Raw genomic sequence first — 20,772 nt, 5'->3', positions numbered from 1 at the left:
AGATGTACAGGTCACTGAGTGGGGCAGAATCCAGGACTCTTGAGAGGTCAGGGTTGTATCTGGAACCCCCTTAGGTGGGATGAGTGGGGTGAGCCTGGGAGGTTCTGCTAACTGGTGGGCTCGGGAGGAAGGAGTTAAGTGGTGCTGCTGCCACCTGAGCCGGGCATCAAATTACCCAAGTCCAGTTCTGCTAGTGAGGAGGTGGAGCTGAGCCTGGGCCTCTAGCTGCCTCAGGCCCGTGTGAGGCCTGCTGCGGAGGTCTGGCGGGATACCCCTGGCCAGGAAGAGGGCTCTTACTGGGGGTCCTCACTGACTCTCTGTCCCCAGGCTCCCAGCTATGGTCCTCCCCCCACCTCTGGGTCCTAGACTCCCCTCAGAGCCCCTCAGCCACCCCCCTGGAGCCCCTAGGGAACTGGACATTGCTGGATGCACCATCTGCCCTGCATCTGGAGAAAAGAGAATCAGGTAGGGGCTGGACTTTTGAAACTGGGCCCCAAAAGGGTAGAGGCAATAGCAGGGGTGTTTTGAGGGTGGGAGGTACTATGGCTATGATCACCTAGGGACATGGGAGATGAGCTAGGGACAGGGGTAGGGTGGGTCGTGGGCACCTAGGCTCAGCCAAAGGCCTGTCCATGCCTCCTACCTCCCAGACCAGAAGAGGCCCAGAAACTGGGGCAAGACTCCTTGGACCCTCCTGAACACTTCCAGGGCGGGCTGAGGGGCACTGAGCCTGCTGCTGGTGCCCTGAGATGGCCGGCACCCACTTCCAGAGATGACCCAGCTGGGGGCAGACACCGTGAGGTGAGCTGAGGTGATCCAGGCCCCTGTGCCGGCCCCACTTCACCCCCAGAATCTGGTCTCCCAACTGGGGATGAGGTGATGATTCTGGGAAAGTGTTGGGCACCTGTGGGGGGAGGGACACTCTAGAAAGTGATTCTTTACTAATCACTATAGAAAATATTATTTTACCAACTGGGAGAGAACTGGTGCAGTTCCATTCCTTGTGGGGTATCCCGCTCCATCACCCACTCCCTGTTCAGACCCCTAGGCCCCTTATGTCCACATTTCTAGGAGCCTCGAAAACCTAGAGACTTTGAACTAGAGGTCTTCAGGCCTGGCTCCACTGGGAAGAACTCCAGGTGGGAGCACCCCTGGTGCAGACCAGAGATGGACTCTGCTACGGAAGGAGCCTACAGAAGAGGGGTGGAAGTGGGGGCAAGGTCTGGGTTGGCCCACTGGCCCTGACTCTGTCCCCTGTGTTCCTCAGCACCTCATCTCCGGCCAGGAGGTATTGGAGGCTGAGCAGGACAGCCTATCCCTTCGCCTGTTGGGGCTGGGCCTCCGGTTGCAGGACCTAGAGCAAGGCCTGGCGCCCTGGGCATCAGCCCAGAGTGGGATGGTCCAGCTGCAGGTGGGCAGTGGGAGGCCACTGTATGGGAGGGTGGGTGGGGCCTCAGGAATGGGTGCCAGCTTCCTGGGATGGGAAATGGGTTCACTCCATGTTCCAGGTGTCTGGGTAAGGGACGGGGGAAGGGATAAAACTCCAGGCCGCCGATCTCTGCTGCTTCTGGTGTGTGGGTGGCGCGTGGGAGTGGTGTCCAACCTTGTGTCCCAGGCCCTACAGGCAGACCTATGTGGAGCAGCTGAGCGTGTAGATGCGCTGCTGGCGTTCAGTGAGGGGCTGGTACAGCGGAGTGAGCCTCAGGCCCGGGCATCCCTGGAGCTGGTCCTGAGGGCCCTCGGAGCCTGCCAAGACAGCATCTGGCGGCGACTGTGGTGGCTGGAGGCCCTGCTGGTTAGCTACAGTGTGGTATGGCCCGCCCTGGCAGTCCCCGCCCCAGGCACCAACTCCGCAATACCCACGACTCTGCCCTCTGACCAGGTATTCGAAGAGGCCAACACACTGGACCAGGACTTGGAAGTTGAGGGGGACTTGGATGGGCCAGGACCTGGCGGGGCCTGGGGGCCCTGGGCACCCAGTAGCCTCCCCACTCCTGCAGAGTTGGAGTGGGACCCGGCAGGGGATGTTGGAGGCCTCAGGCCCTTGGGGCGAAAGACAGCTTGGATACCAGGAGCCCCCTGTGAGCTGTGTGGCCACAGGATCCCCCAGGGCAGGGGACAAGGCCTTGAGGTGAGAGCAGGTGGGGGACACCCCTCCTCCCCAGGCACTCTTGGGACACCTCTGTGTGCCTCCTAGTAGAGCACTTCCCTTTCAAGGGGGTCTCAGTGGTTCTGTCTCTCCCTCTGTCTCTCTCAGTGTCTCTTACTGTCTCAATGTTGTCCTCCCTCTCCCCCCCCCCGCCGCCTCTCTCAGTCTCTGTGTCTTCCTGTATCTCTTTGTTTCCCTCTTGTCTCATTTCCTCTCCCTCTCCCTCACTCTCTCCTCTGCAGCCTCACTAGCCTCCTGGTTCTTCAGACACTCCAAATCCACTCCTCTCAAAGCCCCCGGCACACGCCAGTTCATGTCCTCACTTCGCTCCAGTTTTCCCCAAATTTCCCCTGACCTCCAGACATTATCACTCCTTAGCCTTTTTACTTCCTAACAGCACTTATCACATCTTGACATCGTACATTTATTTATTAACATACAGTCTCTCTCTGCTAGAATATAAGCTGTGTGGGTCCCAGGACTTTGCCTGTTTACATGCCCACCATTCAGATTCTAGAACAGTGCCTGGCATGTAATGGACACTCATTAAATATTTGTTGAGTGAATGAATAAGTAATGTCTCTTCTCGGTTTTTTCGGCTCTTTCTTCATCTCTCCCTGAGATACTTTCCTTCCCCCAGAATCTCACCTCTGTAACAACCCCATCTTGGCCCTTGCCCAGCTTTGTGTCTGTCACTAGGTTCTCCAAGAGAGAACTCCCACACTTCTATTTTCCTGCAGGACATGCTCATGTCAGGCTTCAGCCACCGGAAACACTTAGCGTGTCAGCGAAGATGCTCCCTGCTCCAGAAGCCTCAGGTGAGCTGGTGTATCACTCTGGAATTTTGATGGCAAGTGACAGAAACGTAACCCAAAAGGAATTACACAAAAAAAGGGGATGCTATTTTTTCATGTCACTGACAAGGCGGTGTGCTGCTGAAGAGATCTCAAACGTGGTGAGGCCTCAGTCCTTCCTTCTCTCAGGCTCTGCTTCTGCAAGGCAGTTCCTTGTCAGCCAATGGCTGCCCCAACAGCTGAATGCTCACTTGCACTGGTATGCCCACCCAAGGAGAAACAGAGTGCCCCCAGCCTGCTAGCAGCAATGTCCCAGGGCTGCCTCACACTTGTCTAGCTTGGGTCATGGTCGGCACCCTGAACCAATTACAGTGGCCAAGCTAATGGGGTGCTCTCACTGGCCAGATCTGGCTCACATGCCTGGTCACGGAAGTGGAGATGTGTGGGGTCGGCCTGCACAAGAACCTGAAGGCCTGAGAGGGGGGTGGCATGATTCCCTCCACCCACTGCACAAATTGAGCCAGTTACCAGGAGAAGGAAGATTGGATAGGGGTCAGGCACAGATATCCACCACAGTGGAGAGGGTGGGGAGGGTGCCAGGAAAGGAGGAAAAATAAACTCAGCCCTGTAGGTCTATGACAGTAAGGAAGAGTCCAGAGTAAGTGTCCCTTCCATTCATTCTGCTGCTGACTGCTTTCTCCCCTCAGGACAAGAAGCAAGCATCTCCCAACCTGCAGGAAGTGATGTTGGAGGTAGACCCTGGGTGAGATGTCTGGGAGATGGGTCTGAGGGTGGGGGGTACAGGACTCACAGTGGCAGCGCCCCATACATTCAACATTGCATTTCCCTTCACAGAGCCCCTCCTCCTGCATCCAGGGGGTCCCTGGCCTTCTTCCTTCTCTTCCTTCTCTTTGTTCTCCTCATGGGTGCCACACTGCTCCTGCCACCGTTGGGGGGGTCCTGCTGGTCTCCTGCCCGATTGGCCAAGACACCTTACCTGGTGCTCAGCTATGTCAATGGTCCCCCCCCAGTCTGAGCACATGGCCCAGACATATGTAATAAATGGTCACTGTCCAAGGATGTGTCTTAATCCGTTTAGTCTCCTATAACAAAATAACAGACTGTGTAGCTTATAAGCCGTAGAAGTTTATTTGTCACAGTTCTGGAGGCTGGGAAGTCCAAATCAAGGTGCCAGCAGATTGGCTATCTGATGAGGGCCTGCTTCCTGCTTCACAGATGGTCATCTTCTTGCTGTGTCCGCACATGCCAGAAGGGGCAGGGAGCTCTCTTTTATAAGGAATCCAAATCCCTTTTATGAGAGCTTCACTGTTGCAACCATATTACTTCCCCAAGACCTCATCTCCTAATACTAGCATATTGGGGGTTAAGAATTCAACATATGAATTTTGAGGGGGGCCCCAGACCATAGCAGGGTGTGTGAGGATGTTGGGTGTTTGAGAACTCAGAATCTGGGATACAGCCCTGATGTCTGGGCAGCCCCCTCCACAGTGTACAACACAGAACTGAATCAGCCCGTCTTGGGTTGGGGTCCTGCAGACCCCGAGGCAAAGATTCAAGCACATGTAGTTTATTAAGGAGGTGACCCCCTAGGCAGACTGATAGGGGAGTGGGGAAGTTAGCCAGGGAAGGGAGTTAATGAGTTGGTTGCTGCTCTGGGCATCTGGGGCACCCACAAGGGGCCTCTGGGAGACTGTATGGGACACACTCAGAGTTGGCCCACCAAAAGGGTGAAGAAGTTATGGCATTTATATACCAGCTTCCATCTCTCATTGGTTAAGGACTGTTCCTGAAGATGCTAACCCCAGCACTTCCGGCCTCTCCTGCCTGTCAAGGCTCCTTAGGCAAAGAGGCACAGGTGCTGGTCACAGGAAGCTGGAGGTGTGTACGGGAAGGATGTGGGTGATGTGGGTGAGCTGCCACCCCCTGCTGTGGTCCCTGTCTGACCTCCATACAGGTTCTCCGTTCAAACAATGTACATGGCAGGTTGCCGGGCTTGGCCATCCCTGGGGTAGGACTGTGAAACCCCCCTTCCCAGTCCTGATGACACCAAGCTGAGTTGTCAGGGCTCAGTCTAGTCCCCAGACTCAGGTATCTAAGCTCTTCCTCTCCTTAGAGTTTATGCTATCAGGACAAGAGGCGGAACAGGACTAGACTCTAGAACAGAGGCAGAACCTTGCACTAAACACACCTCCCTTCCTCAATGCTCACAACTACCCAAGGGTGTGTCCCCACTTAACAGAATGGGAAGCTGAGGCTTGAGAGGGGAAGCCCTGGCCTGAGGCCACACAGGGCACAAGAGGCTGAAGCCCAATTCCCACTGATTTAAGTGGAAATGGGAACTGATTTGGGGGGTAACTGAGAAGTGCAGGCTGCAAGGACAGCTGGGTCCAGGGCGCACACATGGTATCTTTCTCAGTTCTTTCCTCTGGTTTGGCTTCATTCTTACCTAGCAGTAGTCAGAGGGCCCCTCAAAACCTTTAAGCGTACATCCTATCAATTTGGCATCCAAGATAATCACTCTTTCCTTACAGTCCAAAGCTGGCTCCCTGGCCCATGTCACCTGCTTTCCTTGGGGCTGCTGTCAGCCCTACCTGAATCATGTGCACTGAAAATGGGGGAGAAGTGAGTCTCCAAAGAAAACCAAGGAGTTGTCCAGAAGGGGGAATGGACACTGAGAGAGAGGGGCAGGGAGCCATAGGTTCTGGAAAAAAACAGAACACTAACGTGACCTGTGTTCACATCAAGTCCATGTTGTACACACAAGTCTCTGTCCCCATGCCAAGAGGCATGGTCTCCCTGGAGTCACCACAAATAGGGCGGGCAGAGTCTTGGCAGTTCTGACCCAACTCACCAGGTAATGGAACAAATCTGTGCCATTCATTCATTCATTTCACTCATTCAAAACTGGGTGTCTGCTTTGAGTCAGTTCCTGGTCCTAGGGCAGTGAACAAAACAGGTGAAAATCTTTGTCCCCATGAGGCCAGCATTCTATGGGGGAGATCAACAGTAAATAAAATCTGTAATAAATAATAATACTGGGGCACCTGGGTGGCTCAGTCGGCTAAGTGTCCGACTTCAGCTCAGATCATGATCTCACAGTCTGTGGGTTCAAGCCCCGCATCAGGCTCTGTGCTGACAGCTAATAAGCCTGGAGCCTGTCTTCAGATTCTGTGTCTCACTCTCGGTCTGACCCTCCCCTGCTGGCACTGTCTACCTCTCTCTTTCAAAAAAAAAAAAAACATAAAAAATAAAAAATGATAATACTAAATAATTAATAAACTAAAAAAACAAAGGGTAAAATCTGTAATAGGTCAGTTGGTGATTAAGTGCCAAGGCGAAAACTAAAGCAGCCAAAGGAAAAAGGGGTACAGTTTAATTAGGGTGGTTGAGGAAGGCATCAGGAGGCAATTATGTCATTATGTTGTAATTAAGTGATTAGAGCAAATTGTGGTGAGGAAACAGGCCACCAGACTCCTACAGTAATGCTGTCCAAGACAGATGTAACATAAGGCACAAATATAATTTTATTTTATTCTTATTTTTAAAGGAGATTTTTTTGTTTATTGACTATACTGCAAGGGAGCAGCGGCCAGGACAGCAAAGGACAGACTGCCAGCCACAAGGTGGTGGTGAGGGACTGTAGTGACAGGCTGGAGTGACAAAGTATGGCAATGTAAGGAATTCTCCTTTCTTCAGTAACACTGCCTGATCGAGGGAAGCCCATTGGTCAGTTGGGGCCTACGGTTATTTTTAGGTGGGTCCCTTAATGAGACTGCATTGGCTTGGTGCTCACTGTGGGCCCTTTTGCCTCACTCAAGTTTCCACAGCTCATGCCTGTTTCCTAAAAAGCGGCCTCTATATATCCCGCCCCCCCCGCCCCCCGCCGACATTTCGACAATGATAAATCTTCGGCATCTGGGTGGAGGTCTCATCTTCAGTAGCTGCTTTAATTTTAAATTTTCTAATAGTCAAACAGTAGAAACAGGTAAACTTAATTTTAATAATTGAGTTTTTACTCTGTTTAACCTTTTAGACCCAAAATATTATCATATGTAATCAATATAGAAATAATGTGATATTTTATAATTCTTTTTTCTTACTAAGTCTTTGAAATCTGGTAATCCTACCAAAACAATAAAGTTGGGTTTAATGGAAAAACATTTTACACTGCTTGTTTTTACATTTCAATTATTTAACATTTATAAAATTTTTATTTTATTATTTTCTTTTTAAAAAATTTTAACGTTTATTTATTTTTTATAGAGAGACTGAGTGCAAGCAAGAGAGGGGTAGAGAGAAAAGGAGACAAAGAATCAGAAGCAGGCTTCAGGCCCTGACCTATCAGACCAGAACCTGACATGGGGCTCAAACGTTCAAACTCTGAGATCATGACTTGAGCTGAAATTGGATGCTTAACCAACTGAGCCGCCCAGGAGCCCTATTTATTATTTTGTAATGTTTATTTATGTTTGAGAGAGAGAACGAGCGAGGGCAGGTTGGAGAGCCGGGGACACAGAATCTGAAGCAGGCTCCAGGCTCTGCGTTATCAGCACCGTGTTCCAACTCTGGGCTCAAATTCACATCGTGACCTGAGCTGAAGTCAGATGCTCAACCAACTGAGCCACACAGGTGCCCTAAAGTTTATAAAATTTAAAATAATGCCTTAGTCCCTAATCACATTTCAAATGCTCAAGCCCCAGGTTGCTCTGTTATTATAATAGGTTGGGGGGAAAGTGCAAAGGCCCTAAAAAAGGGAAGGGAACATATGTGGCTGGAACACGAGTGGTGGAGGGGGAGAGTGAGAGGAGGTGAGCTGAGAGGTGACAGGGCCGTATCAGGTGAGACCCTGTGGACCACAGAGAGGACCTCTGATCTGAGTTAGGCTGGACCACTGGAGTTTGTTTTCCCAACTTCAATTCCGATACTTGCTGAACTTGTACAAAAGGAGAAGGGGCAGCATCACATGTCCCCGTGGGCTTATCACCAGCTCCAGTTATCGGCTCAGGGCCGACCCTCCCAGGCGCCCGCTCCCCTCTCTCTAGATTGCTTTGAAGCCAATTCTAGATACCATATCCTTTTCCTCACAAGACATTCATGGAGTACTGCCAGATCAGGATTGTTTTAAAATCAAATTACAATACTTTTACTGGCGTAAAGAAACCCTAAGTCATTCTTCCTCCTCATTCATATCCAGGATTGTCCAGTGCTGTATGAGGGAGGGAGCTGAGCAAGAGAGGTGGTAACGTGGGGTGCCTGGCTGGCTCGGTTGGTAGAGCATGCGACTCTTGAGGGATTGCGAGTTTGATCCCCATATCAGGTGTTGAGATTACTCAAAAATAAAATAATGGTGGTAACTTGCTGGTATGGTTAGTGGCTTCTCATCAGGTAGGGTGAGTTTCCCACACTTCCCTAAGGCCCCACTAGGTCACTTCACGTGCCTGTTCACTGGCTTGGCCTCTCGGGACAGTGGAGTGTGTGACCCAAGACAAGAACACTCTAGTGAACTGTCATCCCCAATAAGGTAGAGACCAGAGTCTGTAAGGGAAACCAGATTTTATTTTTCAAAAAGGTCAAGGGACACCTGGGTGGCTCAGTTGGTTAAGACCCAACTTTGGCTCAGGTCATGATCTCATGGCTTATGAGTCGGAGCCCTGCGTCAGGCTCCGTGATGACTGACAACTTCCAGCCTGGAGCCTGCTTCAGATTCAGGGTATCTTTCTCTCTGCCCTTCCCCCGCTTATGTGCATGCATGCATGCATTCGCGCGCTCTCTCTCTCTCTCAAATAAACATTTAAAAAATTTTAAAGGTAAAAAATCCAGAAACTTAATTGTAATTGATTGCGAGATCTGTGAAGCTATGCATTTAAGCTATGCATAACAGACTTATAAAGTCTCAAAATAACAGGTTTTACTGTTTTCAAATCTGTTGTAAAAATGTGCCCTGTGTGTAAAGATCTCTGGTGCCCAGATGTAAATGACCACTGGCCTTTTGTGTTCTTGTAACTTTTTGCTTCAAATTACTGAAAAGCGTTAAGACTAGCACATCAAATTCCCATAAACTCTTCACCCAGACTCACCATTAACATTTTACCCCACGTGCTTCACCATGTACACACTTGCTAATATATTTATGTATGTGCATATATTTTGGAACCATTTCAAAGTACACTGTAGACATGACACTCTATATTCCTAAATACTATGGTGTACAGTTCCCCTGATCCTGGAGTGTGACCTGAGCTGAAATCCAGAGTTGGATGCTCAACCAACTTCAACCAACCCAGGCTCCCCTGGTGTATAGGTCTTCAGAACAAGAGTGTTCTCTTACACTAGAGTAGTTATCAGAATCAGGAAATTTAACCACTCCGTTCAATAGTACATACTCCAAATTACTCCAAGCCCCGTAGGTCCTTTATAGCAATTTTCTTAGACCAGGAGGTTCCTGTTTGACAGGGCTAAGGGACTGAGAAGCATTGACCCTGGGCCTTAGCAGAGTAAAAAAACACAGCACAAACACAGAGAATATCAACCATGTGTAAAGACTGGCACACTCTGAGCCAAAGACTTGGGGGGAGGTTTATTTAGGGCATGACCCCAGGAGATAGGAGTTAGGGAGTGGGGAGAGTGAGACGGGCCAGGGAATATGCCAGAAAAGGGGCTCATGAAATGGTAACTGCTGTGGGTGACTGGGGCTCAGTCCCACAGGGGGGCCTCTGAGGAACCTCGGGGAATAGACGGGCACTTGCCCCACCCGACAACAGGCAGGCTGGAGCGCTCGTCCAGCGACCGTTGTCCCCCTACAGGCTGAGGATTGCTCCCAAGAGCACTAACCCACGTTCTGTAGCTCCCAGAAAGCCCTCATGCAAAGGAGCAGACACAGGAACTTATAGGCAGCCTCCAGCTGCCAGCTCCAAGTGGACCCAAGTAGGCAAGAGGGTCGCAAAGTTGGGACATCATCTGCTGCCACACCACATATTTAATCCACCCTATTTTAACGCCATATGAGGCTCTATTATGACGCCCATTTCACAGATAAGGGGACTGAGGCATGAAGAGGTCAAAGCACAGGCCCATGATCATATATATAATTAGTAAATGTTGGAGCTGGGATTCAAAAGCAGGCATTCCAGTTCTGAGTCCATGCTCCGAATCCACACTGACCCACAAGCTCCTCCCTCAAATTGGGCACTCTACTCCTGTATTCCCTCAACCACACAAACTCTGTTCATCTGTAATACCTGGGTAGAAACATCTCCCCTCCTGACCCAGGTCACCCCGCCACAGTGGGCACTTGCTCGCTGCCTGCAGCCCTGCCAGAAGCTCCCATCCCTGGGGATACTTAGGGCTCAAGATCTTGGAGCCAGGAGTGAGCAAGAGGGAGAGGTGAGTGATGCGGTAGAGATGTAATGGGGGCTGGATGGGTAGGAACCCATTAGCCATTTTCAAGACTTGGGCTTTTACTGAGGTAGAGTCAGGTCATGATTAATAGGAACACCGTGATGGAAATAAAAACTGAGGCCGAAAGGGATGAGCAAGATGGCGAGGTCTAAAGTACTAACCAAGACTGCTGAAGTGGAAGCCATGTGTGCCTGCGCTTGGGGCACTCGCGGGGTCCCAGCTGGAATCCTGCATTACTACCCTTTGTCCCCTCCAGGCCTTTGCCCACATTTGTCCTCCTGCTCACAACCCTGATCCTGCCTTCTGGCAAACTCCTTATAATTCCTCAAATTTCAACTCCACTTTATAACTCTTTGAATACCTGCCTCCTCGTTGGGGATTAGGGCAGAGTCATGTTTCTCTTCTGTCCATTCTCTCTCGGTCTGAAGTCTGGGCTCTGTTCCTTAGGTTCTCCTCTCCTTCTCAATGGCATCTGCTAAGAATTCATCTAGTTTCCACTTATGTAACCGACATGGGTGCAAATAAGTTCAGGGCTACAAAATGTAGTCCCCCAGAGAATGTCCAGGGAGGATTAATACAGGGATATGGCAGGAGGTGCGCCTGGGTCCTATGGGTCTGTCTCTCCTCCCCGACACCTGGGCCTTGCTGACAAAGTCCGAGCTTGTAGCAGAAGCTGGACTCCAGCCAGGTTTGAGGTCCCCAGTACTGCCTCAGGGGTTACAGCCAAGCCTCCTGGGCTCCTCCGTCTTCTCTTACCTCACTATCTCCTATTAAGGAGTCAACTGGGGTTTCTTTGGAGTCAAACCAGGGTGGGTCCATGGATCTGCCCAGGAGCATTAACTAGGCTGCTTCAACCAATCCGCTAGTCTAGAGAGCTCCAGAGAACAGATAGCTCTCCACACCTCTCCCTCCCAGAGGGTCACTTCTTGGTTTGTGAGGGCCTTTTTAAAAATCCCCCAACACATGAAATCTTTAAGACCACCAAAAAGGAAGTAATCACATCTCCAATTTTATTCCTTTTGTTCAACAGTCCTGGGAGAAGGGCCCAGGAGTCAGGGTTCCCTCTCAGAACCATCAAGTATAGGTCTTAAGGGGTTTTCGGTTGATCAGATGGGGTAACATGCCCCAGTCCCTTCCCCACAGGTCCTAGTCTGCCACAATTTACGGGAAGAAAGTTTTCAAAAGGGGATTCGGAGCTTCTCACCATCCATCAGGGCATCTTCCCAAATTTCTCAGCAAAAAGTCTGCTTTTCTCAGAGTTAAATACAGGAGAGGGGAGCCAAGGGTAAATAGAAGGATGTCTCTTCTTCCTGTCCGACAGCAGGCGTCTTGGCTCCCTCTGCTTTCGGGTAAGGAGCTCTCAGCTTGCACAGTTCAGCCAGCCGGCAGCTAAGCCGCTCCAGATCCTCATGAGAGTTCGACCATCTCTCACCATCTATCCCGGGGGTCTCTGGGACCCCACGTCGCTAGGAGGCTCTCCGATCCCCCAATCTATTGAACTGCACTTCTTAAGACTTCTCACGTTTCGTCGGGCAGGTCCCCCGGTTCCCCCCACGCAGTCAGGCGAGAACAGGTTCCTCCGTTCCCCTGCGCTATCGGGTAAACTCTTCGTCCGGTCACCGTCCGTCGGAGGGGCTCTCTGGTGACCCCACGACGTCGAGGGGATTCCTCGGACCATCGCCGCTGTCAGGCTGGGTCCTTGGGGCCCCCGCGCCGAACCCCTCCGTTGGACCCCGCGGGCGCACGAACGCACCCATGGCAGTGGCGTGGCCCGAGCGCAGCAGCTGCAGCTGGCGCCGCCCGCGGCGGTACAGGTACTCGATACGCAGCACGTCGGAGCGTGGCAGGGAGGCATGCTGCCGGAACTCGGCCCGCACCCGCGCCTCGGCGCCGGGCTTCCCGCGCCCGGCGCGCAGCAGCTCGCGGTACAAGCTCAGAACTTGTCTCTGCAGCCTGCTAGGCCGGCTCATGGTAGCGGCTCCGCCGACGGCCCGAGAACAGCGGCACATAGGACCTTCGCAGGACTCGGCCGTGCGAAGCAACGGGCACTTCCGGCCCGCGCACTCCGAAACTTCCGCTTCCTGCCTCGGCGAGATGGCGCCGTCGAGCCCCGTTGGCTAGCGATGCAGTTACGTCACAACATATCAGGGGCGGAGCTGCTGGTACCCCGCCGGCCCCGTCAGGAATCTGTGTACTTAAGGTGGACTGCAGGTCTGGGAACCCGAAGGAGGAGGGAGCCAGGTGCTTGGACTCATATTTTGGGTCGGAAGGGGACAGGGTCCCGACCTAACTCCTGAGACTTGGGAAAGGAGGGTACTGGAAGTTGAGACCTTTGTGTCCCGAGGGCGCGGGTACACTGGGAAGGAGAAGATACAGGCACAAGTAGGTTTGGTCATAAATTATTTACTAAAACAATCTCGGGAAGGTCAGTGGGTTCCCATTCCAGGGTAGGTGTGCGGCGGGGGCAGGACGGGGGGGCGGTGCTCCCAGCCCTGGGCACACGCAGAGGGACGGCGTCAGGCGGTGAAGTGTTGGGTCATGGCTGGAATAACAAGCTTCTCTGTGCCGTGGGAAGACCATCAGAGAAAGGGCATGGGCTCCAAGTCCCCGAAGGCAGCCTGTGGCGCAGGGAGTTGCGTTGGTCGCGCCCTCTGCCGTCGGGAGTCAGATACCAGGGCAGGAGAAGGGAAAGTCCTCACCAGTTGTTGAAGCCCCAAACCCGGCACGCCTGGAACTCGTCGACTCGGAGTCCTGGGAGTATCAGGTCGTCGGCTGCAATTCCGTTGTAGTTCCCGCAGGCTCCCCGGAGGCGTCCTCGTAGCGCTGGGGAGGCCCGTAAGGACACAGCCCCCTCGGACCCCACCAGCACCCGCAGCGTGGGGAACCGTTCGATGATAACCCGGGAGCCCTCAGCCCAGCGTGCGACCACGCCCCTGCACACTTGGGCCGGGAGCTGGGCGGGTTGTCCGTTCACCTGCAGAGACCGGAGGCGGGTCAGAGGCGGGGTTAGGGCCCGAGTCCCGAGGTGGGACTCTGAAACCACAGTGAATCCTGCCGGGTGTCTCTATCAGAAAGGCTTATCCAGGGTTTTGCTAGAGATACAAGGTCTTGTATTTGCTTTCAAATTCTCCAGCACGAACAAAGAGTGGGAGGAAAAGATGAAAGCAAAATTGGCAAAATATTTGTAACTGTAATGGAGTTTCATGACACCATTCTCTTCTTTTGTGATGCTTGAATTTTTCCATAATAAACTCTTTCCTAAAAGGAAACTTTAGAGAACAAAATGTCTCTAGAACCTGTCGCATCTTTCTCACCTGTGTCTTCATAATCCAATGATCACAGACTCTGTGCCAGGTACTATTTCAAGTGCTTTAATATATATGTATTTTTTAAAATGTTTATTTATTTTTGAGAGCGAGAGAGACAGAGTGTGAGCAGGGGAGGGTCAGAGAAAGAGGGAGACACAGAACGGGAAGCAGGCTCCAGGCTCTGAGCAGTCAGCACAGAGCCTGACGCAGGGCTCAAATCCATGAACTGTAAGATCATGACCTGAGCTGAAGTCGACTGCTTAACCAACTGAGCCACCCAGGCGCCCCTGGTTATTTATTTTATAAGATAACGTATGACAGTATATTGCATTATATAATGCAATTGATATTTTAATATATTTCACTTAATTTATATTATGTAATTAATGCTATTAAATTTATAAATGATATTAAACCCTCACCAACACTCTGACAAGGTATAGATCAGTACTGTATATGTCTAGATGCCTCTTGCCTTTTACTGATTAGGAAATTGAGGCCCACAGCTTGCCCAGGTTCACATAGCTGGTAAGTGGCAGAGCCAGCTGTGAACCAAAAGGGTCTGATTTCATGTGTTCTTCGCCATTCTGTTATATATACTCCCTCTCCATTAATAATATAAAAGTGATTGCAAGAGCAATCACAGCTTGTGTTTTTTTTAACATTTATTTTTGAAAGACAGAGAGACAGCATGAGCAGAGGAGGCGCAGAGAGAGCGAGAGGGAGACAGGATCTGAAGCAGGCCCCAGGCTCTGAGCTGTCCGCAGAATACGGACATGGGGCTTGAACTCATGAACCATGAGATCATGACCTGAGCCAAAGTGGGATGCTTAACCAACTGAGCCACCCAGGCGCCTACAATTACAGCTTTAAAATTTTTTGTAAGTTTATTTACTTTTAACATTTATTTATTTTTGAGAGGGGGGAGGGGTGCACAAGCCTGGGAGGGGCAAAGAGGGAGAGAGAGAGACAATCCCAAGCAGGCTACATGCTGTCAGCGCAGTGCTCAGACTTGGGGCTCAGTGCCACAAACTGTGAGCCAAAATCAAAAAGTCAGATACTTAACCAACTGAGCCAACCAAGGCGCCCCTTAAATTTATTGACTTTTAAGTAATCTCTACACCCAGCGTACGGCTCACACTCATAACCCCAAGATCAGGTCTCAAGCGCTTCTGACTGAGCCAGCTAGGCACCTCAAGAGCTTCTTTTTACTGAGCACTCAGTGTATGCCACACACTCTGCATGAATCCTCACAACTACCCTATGTGATGAGCACCAATCACCGTTTTTTGTGGCGGAGCTGGGCTGTGGCAGGATCCTAGCTGTTCTCTTGCTGGACTCTCACAAGTAGCCTCCTTCTATTTCTCAACATGGGGTTTCAGGTTTGTTTCCCTCTTACTTATAAATAGTATCCATTTTGCCTGCCCAGATTCCAGTTCTGCTGCTCACCAGCTTCCAAGTTTCTTGGGGCAGCCAGGTCCCCTCTACCCTGACCTTTCTCTCCACTGGATTTCCAATCTCTGTCTGGCTTCTTCCCATCAACACTTAAACATCCCTGGGTTTCTCCCATCACAAAACGTAATAGTAATCCAGTTTTAAGAGGCCCTCTGCCTCTCGGTGGCTTATCTGTATTCTCACCTGTTTGACAAAGGGAGTCTGTATGTACAACTTGTTGAGACAGCAGTCTATTCCTGCTATCTCCATTCCTCAAACCTGCAATCCTGGAGCTGCCCCGCTCCGTGATTTCTTAACTCACTAACAACCTCCCTGGCCCTAAGTCCATGGGCAGTTAGTGGGCTATTTTAAACTCAATAGTTCACTTTCACCACGATCCCCAGATATGTTCCCTCTGTTTTCCTGGCCTTGTTCTGTTCTCTTCCCCAGCTTAAAATCAGGTCTCAGCTCATTTGTTGCCCTCTCCAAAAAGCCTTCACTGGTCTCCTAAACCGAGGGTATCTCTTCTGGGCTTCCACAGTGTACCTGTGCTTCCCCCATCCCAGCCCTGATCACTCTGCCTGGGCTTCCCCTATTAAAGCTCTGATCAGTAGTAGTAGTAGCAGCAGTAGTTGACGACGACTACTCAGTCAGTAGTTCCTAGGAATTCAGCAGGACTTGAGCCAAGGTGGGGGTCAGTGGGTCCTGAGAAGTCCAGGGTGAAGTTTATATGGGGTCTGGAGGGTCATGGGAAATCAGGACAAGGACATTTAGCCAGTGGAGGTCAATGTGAGAGCTGGGTGATAGGAGAGTTCTTTGTTAAAAGGCTATGGAATGCCAATGAGGGATCAAAAGGCCTCAGGGATCAGTGCCAGATTACAAGAGAGTTTTGGTTGGAACTGAGGAAGTCCCTTACCCATATTTCCTGATTGGTTCCCACAGCTGCACAGCCATCCCTGAAGCCGATGATCACTCATGGTTTGGGAGCAGTGCAGCCGGGACAGGGCAGAAATTCGGCAATGACATGGAACCAGTCAGGATCCTGGGGCCTGGAACCCACCAATGTGGCTAGCTCATAGGCACAGGACATAACAGGCATGGGTGTGAGTCCACTAAAGCCATCGAAGGTGGTGAAGAGGCCCCCGGGCACTAGGCGACATGTAGCACCCTCCCCAGCCTCACACCACCGTGCACCCCCATCCAGGATGCAGTCTGTGCCCTGTGGGCAGGAAAAGGGCTGGCACTGGAGGCCTTGCCCATGTAAGCATATACAGCGCTCCTGGCAGCCAGGCGGGACCAGCACCTCCCCAACCTGCAGAGATAGACAGACTCAGAATCAAATTCAAAAAATCATTATCAACAAACAGCAAAGCATATGTGTAAAACATATCATAAAGGACTAAGTTCCTTAATATACAAAGAGTTCCTAGGAATTAAAAAAAAGACCAATAAGTCAATACAAAATCAAGGACAAGGCTATTCAGAAAGTTAATAAAAAAAGAAATATGTCTGTTAGGCACTTGAAAAGATGCTCAAACTCCTAATAAGACAAATACAAATTAAAAATCAACTGAGATGTTTTTTTCTCTATGAGATGGGCAAAAATTAAAAGTTTGATGAATTTCTGCAATTGTCCCCCAAATATCTGTTAACTATTCCTTCTGAGCTAGTATATAATCAAGCTTTGTGTACTGCATTTGACTTTTTGGTTTTAAAGTTTGTTCCAATCTAGGAGAACTCTGCTTTTTTCCCTGGTGTGTAAAAAACCTTAAGAGCTCTCTGCAAATTCTGATGTGTGGCTAGAGTCAGTGCTGGTGTGGAGAGGCCATGCTACGGCCGATGGATCAGCTCTTCTGCCCTGTTCCTCCTGGTGTGGGCATGTATACATTCCCAGGGTTGGTCTGGGGTTTAAAATTTGTTTATTTTGAGAGTTAGAGTACAAGTGGGGAAGGGACAGGGAGAGAGAGAATCCCAAGCAGGTTCCACACCATCAGTGCAGAGCCCAGTGTGGGGCTTGAACTCACGAACCCGAGAGATCATAACCAGAGCTGGAAGTCAGCCACTTCATTGAACCACCCAGTATCCCTAGGATTTAAACATTCATCTTTTTTCCTAACCTAGTGGCCCCTAATCTCCAAGACAACTACAGTCAGTCATCCCCTGGGGGTCTTTTCTTTATCTCTGAATAGATTCAAGGAGCTGCAAAACCTTGAAAGGAATGCTTTTGCCTGCCAAGGGTCCAGCCTTGGTCTTCTGGTAACAGCCTTCCAGTTTCTTTAGGGAACTAGCCCCACTTTTCTGTCTGTGGAGTTTCTTAGGTGATATACCTACCCTCTGGCTTCAGCTCTGGGCGCATTCCCCAGGTCTGGCTAGCCAGAGACCAATCCGAGTACCCCATCTCCTGGCCTCTCTGGTTTAGGGATGGGCAAGTGGGACAATAGGAGTCAGCACTGGGACTTCTCCTGGAACTACTGAGAGGTCTGTCTGTCCACTGAGATGCCTGAACTGTACATCACAAACTTGGAGAAGTAGGGGACCACGATTGCCCTACATATAGAAGTGACTTGAAAATGAGGCTATGCATGTCTTCAAATATCCATTCTCTATTTCTTCCTCAGAATTAGAATTTTTGGCTGCATTCAGGACCACCCAGCTAAAGATACATCTTCCAGCCTCCTCTGCAGCCAGATGGGGTCCTTCCATGAAGTTCTGGCCAATGGGACATGAACAGAAGTGATATGTGCTTCTTTGGGGTTATGCCCTTAAGGAGAGGGTCCGGACCTCCCTTGTCCCTTCTTTTTTCCTGGCCAACTTGCTTGAATGAAGATGTGGTGGGGAGCAGATGCCCGCAATACTACCGGGGAGGCAGAACCACGTGACAGGAGGAGGCTGTGTCCCTCACTTGGATGAGCCAAGCTGGCTATTCTTGGACTGTTCTTGAGAGAGAAGTAAGCTTCTATCAAATTTAAGCCACTGTAATTCTGAGACTGTTACAGCATGTGGACCTAGAGCCTACTTAATATAGAACCTAACAGAGAAAAAGGAAAAGGCAGGGATGAGAGACAGAAAGACACTGGAGGCCTAGTGACATCATTTGAGTCCCTGAATCCAGCCATGCCTGAAGGCCTCAAATTTAAACTATTAAAGGTAGATATGTTCCTTGTTGTATTTAAGATACTTGGCATCATTTGTTGTCATTTACAATGGCAAATGCTGACTGATGTAGTGCGGTCCAGGGAACTTGTTTTTTAAGTAGGCTTCACACCCAGCGTGGAGCCCAATGTGTAGCTTGAATCATGACCCCGAGATCAAGACCTGAGCTGAGATCAACAGTCAGATGGTTAGCCAGCTGAACCACCCAGGTGCCCCTGGGGAACATTTTATGACGAGATATGGGAAACTTTGCACCCACCCACCCATGCCTGGGGACCTCTCTTACAGGGATGTAGCGTCCACTGTGAAAGCAACCGCAGCGGTCCTGAGACACACAGTCTATGCCATCGAAAATGAGTCCAGGGTCACACTCACAGCCCTCATAACATTGGGTAGAACAGTGAGCAGGGCCGGTAGGCTGGACACAGCCCCCATCACAGGTCCGTGCACAGATGCTGTAGTGGTTCTGGGATGGACAAGTCAGGGCTGCAGGTGGATGGCAAAGGCCGGTGCTTAAGATTCAAGTCTCCCTCTCCAACCCTACTGCCTCTTGCCCTAGTCAGGCTAGCTTCCTATTGATATTTTTCGACCTCCACACCTTTGAAATTCCAGTTTTCTCCCTTGGATGCCCTCCCCCTGCCACACTGTGCAAATTCCAACTACGCCAGGATTTCTTTGCAATCCCCATCAGGAGTAGGGGCTCTTCCTACAGCCTTCAGCCTGCCCCGATGCATCCCACACCCAGCCCGAGCACTCACGGCAAAGCTTGGGGCCTCTCCAGAGCTTCACAGGGATGCCAGCTTCCTGACAGGCTGCAGTATATGCTGTGAGGGCATCACAGAGACCAAGGTCCTGGCCATGGGTATGACATATGTCTTGCAGGCATATCCTGAGGAAAGGCTTGGGGCTGATATGGCCCAGGCAGCGGCCAAAGGGTCCATCTGGTGCCTGTAGGAGTCTACACAGTTTGGGAGCATTGAAGATCTGGGCAAGTTATGTGGGGCAGCTGATGCTAAAGCCAAGACTGGGCTGGGGCATTGGGCAGGGGTTAGTGACCAGGGCCAAGATCTTGTGTCTAGAGGCAGGTCAAGGGGGCCAACTTTGCCACCAAAGGCCCCACAGAGCCCCATCAGTTGGCCGTGGAAGGTGGAAGGCACGGTTAGGCGCACCTGGCTGCCCCAGTCACACATGATATGCAGCCCACAGGCCGTGTGCACCATCACAGGGCGGCCCTCCAACGTGGCCCAGGCCCTGCCCCCTGGCAGTACCCAGGGCAGCCGGCAGTGCTCACCATCTACCTGGGGAGGAAGAAAGAGGTCAAGACTGAGTCTGGGAAGGCTGAGCCTGCTCCCTCGCCTCCCAGTAACCTGAACATTCCTCCCAGCTGTGCCACAAATGAGCTGTGAGAGTTGGGTGGGAAAGTTAGTCTCTCTGAACTTTAGTTTCTTTATTTGTAGAGTGGGAAGATAAAAGTACCTACTTCCTAGAGTTGTTGGGAGAATTAAATGAATTGACAAAAGTACTTGGAAAAATGCTCAGCACATGGTAAGTGCTTTATAACCTAAGCCAAGATTACCCCCAATGCCAGTCACAGACATGAGTGAGAAACCTGGCTGGGTAAGTTGCTGAGATTTTTTTTAAGTTTGTTTGTTATGCAGCATAGGTGACTAGTACACTTGCTGTAAAGATGAAATGAGATGGTACATGTAATGCTCAGAACAGTGCCTAGCACATAATTAGCACCAAATAGGTCCCAGGGCCTTTTCTCTGGCCTTAACTTCCTCATGAGGTCTCACCACACTCCTTTTTGAAGCTCTCTCCACTTCTGGCTGCTGACTCTCACCACACTCCTGCTTTCCCTAAGTTTTCATCCCCGCCCATCCTGTAAGGCCCTCGTGACCTGGCCCCATCACGTCTCCGACCGCATTATCTCCTCCTCAACCCTTCACTCACTTGCTCACTCACAAGCTATACCGACTTCCCCGTATTCCTCCAACACACCAGGCACCACCCCAGTTCCCTGGCCTTTGCCCTTTATGTTCCCTTTGCCTGGATTGCTCCTTCCCAGATGTCTACATGGACCCCTCTCTTACCTCCTTCAGATCTTGACTCAAATGTTACTTTGTCAGTGGGGTCTTCCTCATCACCTTATTCAAAACCCTAAACCTCTTTACACTGTTTCTGTTTCTCTTCCTTGTTTTATTATTCTTTATAGTTCCCTTTTTTTTGAGAGAGAGAGAGTCAGATACAGTGCAAGGTGCGGAGGTGGGGGCAGAGAAGGAGGGAGGAGAGAGAACCCCAAGCAGGCTCTGGTGCTGCCAGCAGTGGAGCTCAATGCGGGGCTCATTACCAACGGACCATGAGATCATGACCTGAGTTGAAACCAAGAGTTGGACGCTTAACCCACTGAGCCCCCCAGGCGCCCTATTTTTCTTTACAGTTCTTAACCCGTCATCTGATGCACCACTTATTTTACTTATTTACTTATCATCTGTTTCCTTGGAGGAATGTGGGC

General features: G+C 50.7%; 2 protein-coding genes across 4 annotated transcripts; one reads left to right on the top strand and one right to left on the bottom strand.

The window, feature by feature from the left end:
• Positions 1-2: 2 nt before the first annotated feature.
• Positions 3-4,021, top strand: SYNE4 (spectrin repeat containing nuclear envelope family member 4). 3 transcript variants are annotated; one of them, XM_029925967.1, is made up of 8 exons: positions 3-465; positions 651-801; positions 1,268-1,411; positions 1,616-1,795; positions 1,883-2,131; positions 2,890-2,967; positions 3,651-3,695; positions 3,799-4,021. In XM_029925967.1, the coding sequence occupies exons 1-8, from the start codon at positions 338-340 to the stop codon at positions 4,000-4,002; spliced, it is 1,179 nt and encodes a 392-aa protein (XP_029781827.1). In that variant the 5' UTR covers positions 3-337; the 3' UTR covers positions 4,003-4,021. The 3 variants fall into 3 exon arrangements, with proteins under 3 accessions (XP_029781827.1, XP_029781828.1, XP_029781829.1); XM_029925968.1 differs by having other exon boundaries at positions 3,651-3,706; XM_029925969.1 differs by lacking the exon at positions 1,616-1,795.
• A 7,327-nt stretch (positions 4,022-11,348) lies between these two features.
• On the bottom strand, positions 11,349-13,164 carry SDHAF1 (succinate dehydrogenase complex assembly factor 1). The gene is made up of 2 exons (XM_029926025.1): positions 13,062-13,164; positions 11,349-12,980 (listed from the first exon to the last, which is right to left on the bottom strand). The coding sequence occupies exon 2, from the start codon at positions 12,369-12,371 to the stop codon at positions 11,979-11,981; it is 393 nt and encodes a 130-aa protein (XP_029781885.1). The 5' UTR covers positions 12,372-12,980; positions 13,062-13,164; the 3' UTR covers positions 11,349-11,978.
• Positions 13,165-20,772: the final 7,608 nt, after the last annotated feature.

The sequence above is a fragment of the Suricata suricatta genome, chromosome 16 (genome assembly GCF_006229205.1).
Source record: "Suricata suricatta isolate VVHF042 chromosome 16, meerkat_22Aug2017_6uvM2_HiC, whole genome shotgun sequence".
NCBI classification, from domain to species: Eukaryota; Metazoa; Chordata; class Mammalia; order Carnivora; family Herpestidae; genus Suricata; species Suricata suricatta.
This window is presented reverse-complemented; position numbering and strand designations above follow the sequence as displayed.

Coding starts and splice junctions, on each gene's coding strand:
- SDHAF1 (XM_029926025.1), bottom strand. CDS start 12,371: ATGTGCCGCTGTTCTCGGGCCGTCGGCGGAGCCGCTACCATGAGCCGG.
- SYNE4 (XM_029925967.1), top strand. CDS start 338: ATGGTCCTCCCCCCACCTCTGGGTCCTAGACTCCCCTCAGAGCCCCTC. Junction 1,412..1,615: donor GTGGGATGGTCCAGCTGCAG/GTGGGCAGTGGG, acceptor CTTGTGTCCCAG/GCCCTACAGGCAGACCTATG. Junction 1,796..1,882: donor GGTGGCTGGAGGCCCTGCTG/GTTAGCTACAGT, acceptor CCCTCTGACCAG/GTATTCGAAGAGGCCAACAC.